At 39.7% G+C, this 11047-nt stretch overlaps 1 protein-coding gene across 2 annotated transcripts in view; it reads right to left on the reverse strand.

Moving 5' to 3' along the window:
- rps6ka1 (ribosomal protein S6 kinase a, polypeptide 1) overlaps positions 1-11047 on the reverse strand; it is a 57624-nt gene that overhangs the window by 46374 nt on the left and 203 nt on the right. Inside the window, exon 1 of one of the 2 annotated variants that reach the window (XM_023296013.3) lies at positions 4108-4781. The exons of the other annotated variant lie outside the window; for it this stretch is intronic. Within the exon in view, the coding sequence (XP_023151781.1) occupies positions 4108-4170 (63 nt within the window). The 5' untranslated portion in view covers positions 4171-4781. Of the gene's footprint in view, positions 1-4107; positions 4782-11047 lie in introns of those variants that run through there. 2 annotated transcript variants of the gene reach the window in all.

Consider the following 11047-nt stretch of genomic DNA (forward strand, 5'->3'; position numbering starts at 1 on the left):
GCCTAATGCGACTTCCAAATTCAGGGGAATTTACATTAAGAATTGCGCTGTTCAAATGCAAACAGAAACAAAAATATGCACAAGTTTAATGAGGGCATTTTACCGGCCACAAGCCTGTGGTAAACACATTTACAGGCCGACCTAGTGAGGAGGCCTGAGGAGAACTTTAGAATATCTCTAAGGACTCCTATATGATTATTCAAAGCACACAATCTCAGATAGTCGTTGTGATAGATGTGCCTTAAGAGCATGATTCCTGCAGCACCTTGTAACTAGGCAACTAAGAAATACAATAACCACACTTCTTTTTGCGTGCCGGTGATACTATCTGACAAAACTTTGCGTAATCTCATAGCAGTGAGTAGTGAGAGCTTCTAGTCCTTGCCAGAAAAGCAACAACAGCTATATATTTGGCTTTCTTCGTGTTTGTTAAATGTTTTTTTACCAAACATCAGCAACTAAATCTGCACCACTGCCTACAGGTACGACTGCGGCTGAACAATCTTTAGCTGCAGTTTAAGTTTTAACTCTAAAAGTTAAGCAGAATGAGACTTCACGTTCTCAGAGCACCTATCAAGCAGAGGGCTGTGTTATCACATGCCCACCCAGCCCTCCTCCACTCCCACAGCCCTACTAGCTCAGGTGTTCCGCAGGTCACACCCAGATTAGCTGTTGCTAAGCCTGTGAGCACAAACACACACGCACACATACATACACACACACACACACACACACACACACACACACTAAGGCATGACTGTGCACTGAACTTGGGCACGCACTCAAAAGTCCTAGATTGTACACTGCTGACCACGCCTGGCGAACAAACATGGTACACATTCCGACTGTTAACCCTACTTTCTCCTGCACTTCTTTCTGTCTTCTCCGTCACCATCTATTGTTGCTCAAACCTGCTCTGTAAGCCCTCGCCTGTGCAGTCCCGCTATACAAAAACAAACACTTTTACTTTTCACTTTGCTCAATTTGATCCCATCTTTTAGTTCAGCAAAACAGAATTAAAGTGTTATTTTGAAAGGCAAAAAAAGTATTTTAAGTGTGGAATGGTTAGACGAACATATTCAACAGGCAGATTTGGACTGAAGTACAAAGGAATCCAACCTTGGAAGAAAAATGCAATGCAACCTAATTCAGTCAACTTGTGAGCTACTCCATATTACCCCACTTGTCAAGTTTCAGACTCTAATAGGCACCAAAGTGGGCAGATTTAGAACAATCCAATGTAAGGAAAAGAAAAGCTGACAGTATGTACACCAAGGAATATGTGTTCATTCTAGAAAATATCCACCATTCTGAAATGACATACCAAGCAACTACCTTCATATTTGTTCACCCACATATGCAGCAGCCATAATATATTATGTAACAGCACAACTGATGTAAAATATTTTTCGATTCCAACATCAGTGTCATCACGAAACAATCAGAAGAACGACCAAGTTTCACGTCTGGCACTGTTGAGATTCCTTATGAAAAGGTTTAAATTGATCTGGATCCATATCTGTACTGAAAATCTACAATAACTAAACACTGACATAAGCATGATTCAGAACTTTTGGAAGACCTGCCTTAACCCAGTAATGACAGTGGCCGATGCAGGTGGTAGTGACTCAACTGGGACAGGATGTGCACATTTGCTGAAGTGCTTTTATCAGAGATGAATCATCGAGCACAAGTTCATTCACAACAGTTATGGCTCTGTGATGAATAAAAAAAAGGGCTCAATCGAACAAATATTCTTGAATCGCTCACATTTCTCCACTGCTTGCTTTGCCGCGGCGTTCGAGACAAAAGGCAGTTTAAATGATTTCCATTCATGACACCTTCTTGGCTTCCAAACACAAGCACTTGCATAACGGGAGATGGAGAAACAGATTTCTCATCAGCTGGTGTGTCATGGCACATCATCATCTGCTGTACGGGTATAAATTCAAGCAGAGGAGAATTGTGTTTTTGGGATACGAGTTTTTAATTTGAATCTTCGCCTCTCTGCATGTCCCATCCATCCATATGACTACACTCCCTCAGCTGTGCCTCCAACATGTTCCCTGGCCTCCAATATCTCTTGCTGCTCGATCAATCTGAGCCCTGAGCCATCCGTCACTGCCATCGGGAACCAAAGCGTGCAGCTGGCTGGTAGGTTGGTGACAAGACATATATGGCAAGGATTCCATTCTGACTGGCAGTGATTTGCGTGATCAAATTAATTATGGATGCTGGATTAAAGGGGCCCAATCTGGAATAATAGAACAAAACTCTGATATGTTGATATTTAATGCATGCATTCTATATTTTTTTTTTTAAATTAGCAATCGCACAAATTTGGTTCATGCCATTGTGACTATTGCAAGTACTAAAGGCAGGGTATTTTCACAGTTTTAAACTTAGTACTCTTCACAGGCTCAGTACCACCATCTGTTCAGCTGTGATATGTTACGCAGCCAACTCACATGCTGCAGAATACTGTAAATAGTGAGGTCTGCTGAACAAACTATGTCACGATGACTTTTTTTTTTTTAATGAACAAAAGTTTCTCATTTTCTGCCTTATATGCAGGTTTTTTTCATTCACCAGAAACATAAATAGTAGCTGTATCTGCAGGTGGACAAGCAGTCTCTGCATCATTAAATGTAGCAGCACTCTTCACATAAACTGCATGGCTCAATATGGGAAGACTCACTAACTTGCTTTAGATATTTCTTGAACTTAATGAGCAGATTTTGGTTTTAAAACTACAATTTTTCATTCATTTTTTGGCATTTCCTCAAATTCTTTCTCCTCTACGTTAAATTTCCTCTCCCATCAAATCTGAGTGATTATCCCAGCTGTGAGACAGAAAATTCTGCCTCATTTTAAAAAAAATCTTGCAGAGCTGATGGAGGGCACTGTTTAATATTGTGCACAGAGCTATTCATTAGCAGGATCAGGCACACAAAAACATGGGTATCACATGCTCACTTCACTTGCATAATTGCCCGACTAATTCAAAACACAGGCTAGCTCCACAACATTTAAGTATTACCCTACAAGGAGCTTTTGTTTTTAAACAAGCGTAAACAAGTGTGCCACTGGTTGCTTCTACCAATCCTGCCTCTGCTCATCATGAGCGGAACACTATTTTTGCATATTCATGAAGATGCAACCAGTTTGCTGAAGATGCATCTCAAGTGTTCATGAATAATGATGCTCCTTCACAATAAAAGGGGTTTGGATAAGACAAAGGCCACGGACCTCTCTGTCTTTCCTTCTTACCCTAAATTTAAGTTTTAAAGTTCATTTTTAAAAAAAAGCACATGCACTCATGTTGTATGAAAACTGTGCAGCAAACTTACCCTGAAGGCTCTATTACAAAACCTGTGCATTATTTGATTTTAAATCTGTCACCGTGAAATAAATGAGCATCACAAGTTTTTTTTTAATTGGTCTCCATTAGCACAGAAAGCCTCGGCCTTTATTTATTTATTGCCTCAGATAAAAGGCAAGAAACCACTTCACAGGTGAGAGCAGTGACACCATAAGTGGTGAACCTGTATATTAGATAACACACTGATCTGTGGTTTTTATGCTTTGAAATGGAGCTACCAGTGGGCTTCAGTGCCAGATTAGAAAGTGGAGTTTAGTCAAGCTACTTTTAGGATCCAATTCATTCAAAGTGGTCAAATGGAAAAGTTATAATGAAACCTTTCTCTGTTGGTTAAGCCTGCCAATTATTGACTTTTATGTCCTTTTTTTGACATGATTGTTTCAAAGAAGTGGATACCAGAGAGGAGAAACAAACTCACATGGACAGCCTATTCATCACATTTGATTAACAACTCACTTCACTCAGGACCCACGTTATTAATAATATATCAAGTTGGTTCCCCCTCAAGCTCTGTGCTGCCAACAAGCGCGTCGTCAATCATTTTAAGTAACTTTACTCCTAATCACTTCTACAAAGTAGTGGCTGCTGAACACCTTGGATTTGGAGATGATAAACGCACACGTTTTCTTTTTTTGCAGTTTTACCTAAATGGATTGAGCCACATTTGGTGCATACAACGACAAAGAAATGACTATGCAATATCGACACATTCACCTTCTCATTACCTCTGTTTCAAGCTGCACTAGTTCCATTGTGGGCCATGGCTCCGCAATCTGTGCAAGAGGCATCTTCGCAGGATTTTCTGTTTCCCTTTACCAGCTTATAAAAATGTCTTTTTTTGGTCTCCCCAAATTTGCCGGTGCGGCTCCTGTCAAGTGCACTTCCGAGTAGCTCCTGAAGTCAAGTCCCAAGTCTAGTTAATGCAGATTTATCAGCACTTTCCTGTGCACAGAGAACAAGACGCGCACACAGCCGAGCGCTTTACAAACAATAGTAATCCCCTGGTTTGACTTCGGCGTCGTTTGGCGACTTGCGCGTAAAATGTTGAAAGTGGAAAATCCTGCGGGAAAACACCATAAACAGCCAAACACCCGCGTCCTTCCAGGTAAGCGCGTTGGCTTCTCAGGATTTTGGTTTTGACAAGAGGGGAGAGAGCAGAGCGCAAAGGTGCCAAACACAGTATGATCCGAGTTCCTCTCACGGGGCTGCGCGGGAGTCTAATGCCAACCTCAAGGATTTAGTCAGAGTCCGAGCTGCGGTTTGCAATCGACGTCGTATCAGATCTGTGCGTTCTTCCTCCCCGTGTGCTTGTGATTTCTCCCGGTCGGAAAGGGAAGACCTCCCCTCTGTGCGCCACCTTCCCAACAGTGTGCGATACGCGCAGAGACCTCAGTGTGGCTCTGTAGTACGAGCGAGCTCCAACTCGAGCTGTTATTGGCAGACTCCAACGGGATTTCATCCAGCCCCCCCCTTTTTTCCTACTTGTTCCGCCCAAGTGTGATCGTGCCATCATCTGGCGGAGAGCTGAACTGCAAATACGTAATGCGGACTGCTATTAATGAAGCGCCTACTTTTTTTTTCTTTTGATGCTTCTGGTGCAGCAGGTGCAGGAGAAGATCCTCCAGAGCGAAACCTGTCAATCAGCAGCAACTAAAGGCACCGGAGGCACCTGATGGTTACATAAAGTCTCCTTTAAAGTGACCACAACACATGGACCAACATGAGAGTGCAGAGTGCAATTGGCTTCTCCAGCCTGGAGTGGCACTGCTTTCCCCTAAACTGTATGCTTTTAATTACATGACAATATATATTAGAGCCTTTAGTCCCACATCACAACTTCCTCTGGGTCTAAAAAAGGGACCCACTGTTGTAAAAATTACATAACGTGTTTGATTACACAATAAATCTGATGTAAAGATCACAAAAGAAGAGACACGGGGTTGTGACCAGATGCCGTCCGGACGTTACGATGATGCAGCCCTCTTTTCATTGAGAACAGCTCTCGTGGAGGTCCTTGTAATCTTCAGTGATATAATACACCCCTCCACCCTCAACACTTCTCTGTTTCATTCAGCTTTGGTTACTATTGGCAACTGGAGGGCATCAAACCGCCTTGCTTTTGTGCTTTTGATCAATTTTTGATTCAAATTAAGATGAAGGAAGCTTGGCATTTCATGGAAACACAAAGGGAAGGCTTAAGTGGAATGGGAAATGGCTTATTGGGATGTGTTGTTTAAATGTGTAAATGTAAAATGCTACTCCAGCATTGATAAAGCCAATCTGCAAATGCCAGTGACAGGCGAAACCCACAGATCTGTACTGGAGAAAGAAAAACGACCTTGCTTTTGGACTTCAAGCTGCCAGAATTGAACACCTCGCCTGTTCACTCAAGAAAAACTGCCAAATTCATTCATGTCTGAAGGGTTTCTGCAGTTTTTTTTTCATACATTTATGAATCAAAAATAAATGCATGTTCCCACACCCATTTCCACGCACAGGCGAGTGAAAGGAAAGACAATTGAGAAAAGGGGACATGCTGATTTCCCTTTTCGCTTCAGATATCACAGTGCAGCCAGTTTATTTTCGAACAAATCCCATCAAAGGTTGGTCAGAAGGTGAGATTAGCCTTCCTGGATGGAGAGCCATTCATCATGCTCACACTGTACCTAATATACAAAGTCACTGCTATACCAAAGATTGCATTAACTCATCGATTTGTCTCCGTGATGGGTAAGCAGCTGCTCAGGGATAACTTGCAGCACCTCATAATGCTATATTGGTATTTGTTGTTGAGTGCAGTCATACGTTATTCCTCAGTTCATCTCCCATCCTCTCTGCCCTCATTTTTCCTTGTTCATTATGTGCAGGGCCGTTCTCTCCTCCTCTCTAAGGACACCAGCAGACTGATGTTGGATGTTTTTTGCTGTTTATGGCTCCTCATGAATGATACGATGAATTCCACAGTTTTAGCGTGAAAGTGAAGTGTGTAATAAAGGCATTTTATAGAAGGAAATAAACAGAAGATCATCCAGAAGGGTGACAAGTCATGTCAAGAGACCTGAGAATAAGTGGGGGAGGCTCTTTTTTAACAGTGCTGCTTATCAAAAATCAATAGATTGTAGGATGTAGGCAGAAGAAAGAGCAAACAAACAGCTTATCTAAAAGTAGAATAGTACTGACAGACGTACAGTATGTTGCTGTTCTGTCTGCAAGGAATCTCATCTTCTGCTCGTGACGCTCCAGTGACATCACAGGTGACAGCGATGACTCAGAGGTGTCTCCCGTCCACCGACTCCTGGGATACCCTACCCCCACCTCCGGCTAGAAGGAAGCCATCACGGAAAAATATGACTCAGTCCAGCTTGACATGCAAGTGCAATAGAGCAAGACTCCTCCCTGAACTGTTAGTGCATAGACAAAGGACTGAAATGTTGAGCTCATGAAGGACAAAAGAGAGATGGCAGATTTTGGTCCCCAAGCGGACAACCAGAAAATGAGGTTAACTGATGTGAAGGTGACACTGTTATTTCACTGCATTTTCAGTTGGGAACCACAGAGGTGGAGAAGAGGGAGAGCAATGTGGAATACGCCGAAGGAAAAGACAATAAATCATAATATTTATGTCCTTGTGCGGCTGTAGATGGTGCAGTTAAAATGCAAATACATGCATAAAGCGACTGGAAAGTGTCAGTCGGTTTTTAAATAACATTTCAAAATGTATCTGCTCATTTATTGCTATTGTTTTTCTGTAATTTCTTATTTCTATTATTTCATTTCTTGCACTGTTACACTGCCATAGATGTGAGAACATTTTTTAATCAAAATGTTCATTTGCATAGCTGTTTCCTCACTTAGATGCACCAAATCTTTACCATTATCTTTTAAATGTGATTGTGTTTATATTTTTTTATTAGTTTTAAGTAATAAAATAAATCTATTATAAAATAAATAAAATAAAATATTACAAAGAAATAAATAAAATGAATATGTAAATACATTCTATAAATGATATATTATATAAAATTATATTATATTATATTACATTATATTATATTATATTATATTATATTATATTATATTATATTATATTATATTATATTATATCATATCATATCATATCATATCATATCATATCATATCATATCATATTATATTATATTATATTATATTATATTATATTATAAAAATAAATTATAAAAAAAGCAGAATTTGCTTACTTCGTGTTCTTTGTAACTCTTTTAAATAGTTACATATTAAAAAAGAAATCTATTATAAAAAATCGAATAAATAAATGAAATTAATATATAAATATATGGTATAAAATATAAACAATATATTATATAGAAAAAATAACCAATAATAAAAATAGCAACATTTTCTAACTTGGTGCAATTACTAGTTTATTTAATTTATATCATAAAATAATTAAAACAAATAAATGCAATTTATATATAAATACATAATATAAATATATAATTAAAACATTGTATATAAAAATAAATAATAAAAAATAGCACAATTTTAAAGCAAAAACATGGGTATCAGGTGCTTGCTTGACAAGGTTAATTTATATGAGATGGAAACTCCACAAATTAACAACTGTGGGAACTCTTTTATTGTAAAACCTCTTAGGTACACATCAAATTGTAAGCTCAAACGCACAACACCTTGCATATGTTGGAACAACCAATTAAACCTGAAATAAATTGCTTATAATAAGTGTTAGATATTAACTCTCTTTCATATTCCCTTTCCTACCCAGAACTGTAACAGTCAGAGAACCTGCAGTGCATGTAAAATATATTAAAAACCCTGTTTATGCGTGAAGCAAAATGTTTAGTTAATCCAAGGGATTAATTTGTTGATGCAACAGAGGATCGGGAAATTGACTCCACTTTAAGAGAAGAACCTTGCAGCATTAAAATAACATACAGATACAGCAGAGATAAAAGTAAATGCTAACGGATGTGGTTTCCCCACTAACAGCATGCACTATATACAGCACTATATATAATTTTCATCTTATATTTAATTTCACTTCTAAATGTAATACTTGGGAGTGTGTCAGATTTCAGTGGGAACACTTTCCGACTTTTGATGATAACTCCTTTCTAACGGAGCTGACTGAGCACATGTCTGCAGTTAAAGAAGAGCAGCAATAGCACAAATTAATTAGCTGCTCAATAGTGGAGTAAGGGTAATTATCCAATCTCTGCTGACTGAAAGTACCAGAGGAAAATGACAGTGTAATGATTCAAAATTCACTCTGGCTCTATGCCACACAGGGGCGATGAGTAAAAACTGTTATTGTGTTTCAAACATCAGTGGAATTATCATTCATCACAGAAATGTCTACCAGGACAGAAAGGCTGCAGAAGGAGTAGAATGGTAATATTGATTGGTAATGGAGGTATTAGAAGGGGGAGAGAAAGGGAGATGGGCTATAGTTACAACACAGTTCTCCTCAGTGTTGTGCTCTGCATTGTTCCTCTGTCACAAACACCATCCTGCAGTGTCTGCTCACTACATAATCTTATGGCTGTAGGAAATGGGTGCGCTGTTGCGCTAAAACGGCATGTTGAGGCTTGAATTTGTATCTCAGGTATTTGGGCTGGGTAAAAAGACAGGCCAAGCAACAGTATCTTTGTAAAGAAAACACCTCTGAGACCAAGGTCAGTACAGAACAACAGCAGGAACACATCAACATGGCATTGATTTTTCACTGAGAATGGATCAACCCGTTGAAATGTATCAGAGAACTGCAAGCAAAGGAACTACAGTTTCTTTTTCAGATTGCATAACAAGAAAAGCCAAAGAACAGCACCATGTTTGATCATTAATATGACGTATAAAGCGTTCTATCGCTGGAACAAAACCACTATGTGTAAACTGCGTAAGAATGTGCAGCAGTACTGGAGAATTTAGACAAGATGAAGCAAGAATTTTGCAATCCACTGATTTTCCATTCACTTGGATCAGGCTTGATTTGTCAGGCTGGTGGAGCGATGACGTGCACGCGAGTTCAGTTATTTTCCTCTCACGCTTTCAGCAGAGAACGTCTTCATTCAACAGAAGATCAATAGTGATTCAGTCAGCACTGATGATGACATTTCCAACACTCCTGTCGTCAGTCCTGGAGGCTGTGATACAATAAAACCATCAGTTTTCCCTTTTACTTTTCTGCTGTATTTTAACCATGATGACATTTCATATCGTCTAAAGAGTCAAACCATGTAGATTTGAGCCCATTTGAAACAATGACTGTCTCACGTAAGCATTTATCTCCACATTTTTGCCTATAGCAAAACTAATTTTCTCTCATATTTGAAGACAGGCATGAGTCTATGTCACACGCATGGAGACGCAGTGCCATTTTGCCTGCTGATGTATAAATTCCCATTTTCCCCACCTTTGTCTCTCTCTCTCTTTGTTCAAAGAGAATAACAGCAGGGGGTGCCAGATATCAGAGGGCAGCTCTTTGATGACTATAACCTTTTTCATCAGGCCTTGCCCTGTACTGCCACCAGCATTTGTTGGGAAAGTAACACTGTGAGTTTCTGGAGTGGCTCACAGCTTCAGATTGATTCGCAAAATAACTCAAAGGTGCTATACTATGAAGCCACAATCATGAATGGAGAATACACTGATCCAAAGATCAAGTGCATATATTAGTGTGACAGAACTGCTTTGACTCCTTTAAGAGCTCATTCATAATATTGGAATCTATGGAGGCAGTGATTTAACACAATAGGAACTTTGAATTCCTAATCACTGATTGATTGACTATGATATCAAGTGCTTATGACTCTGATGGTCTGAGACTCGCTCTCTGGATTTTCACTCCTCAAGAAACCATGTGACAGTAACCACAAACCCCAGTCTGAGGCATTCAAATCATCCATGTCATGTTTGTGATGGTCAAAAACTCTGCTTGTGAAGATCATTTATTATTCACTAATGTCCTCCAGTAGCATGTTTCTTCTATAGTTTATGTGAATAATTCAGCAAGCTGAAATCTTACAGTAGGAATATCTGGAGTTAATAAAATATTGATAAGGTTAGGCAGTGTTTTCTTATCTGGAAGCAGAGAAGTCAATAGTGCTGAGGATAAAGGAGGAAACATTTCTGGGGAAAGTCTCAGGAGAGCAGGCAAACTGGTGGACTGGGTAAAGAGGATTAGGTCTGCTGGTCTGTGGAAAACTTGTATTTTTTCTTGACATTTTCAGATTATTTGTGAACTCTAAGAGAAACAGAAGAATGCTGGCACCAGCAAATTCAGGCATGGGGTGAGTTAAGGGGGTCATGCTCTGCTGATGTATCGAAAGACAGTTAAAAAAAACGATAAAATGTGCGTTAAACTGGCAGAGCATAAAGAGGGGAGAAGGCTGAGCTGTTCTGATACACTCAAAAGGATGTTACAGGGTTATTGTATTGTGTTATAATGAACTGTACAGGTGTTGCTGTCACTGCACCCGCCCCATGTGTGCAAAATGCTGTTGCGTAATAGCCAAAGGCCCTGCGCCTTTTCCGAGCGCATGACGCGCACTTTGCACCAAAGTATGAGGGAAGTTATGAGGCCTTAAAGCTGCAGCACCTTCTCAAAAAAAAACAAACGACTCCTGCAGGTGAGGAGGGGGGTGGGGGTTAGGAGAGAGGGAGGGGTCT

The sequence above is a fragment of the Amphiprion ocellaris genome, chromosome 20 (assembly GCF_022539595.1).
Source record: "Amphiprion ocellaris isolate individual 3 ecotype Okinawa chromosome 20, ASM2253959v1, whole genome shotgun sequence".
NCBI lineage: Eukaryota > Metazoa > Chordata > Actinopteri > Pomacentridae > Amphiprion > Amphiprion ocellaris.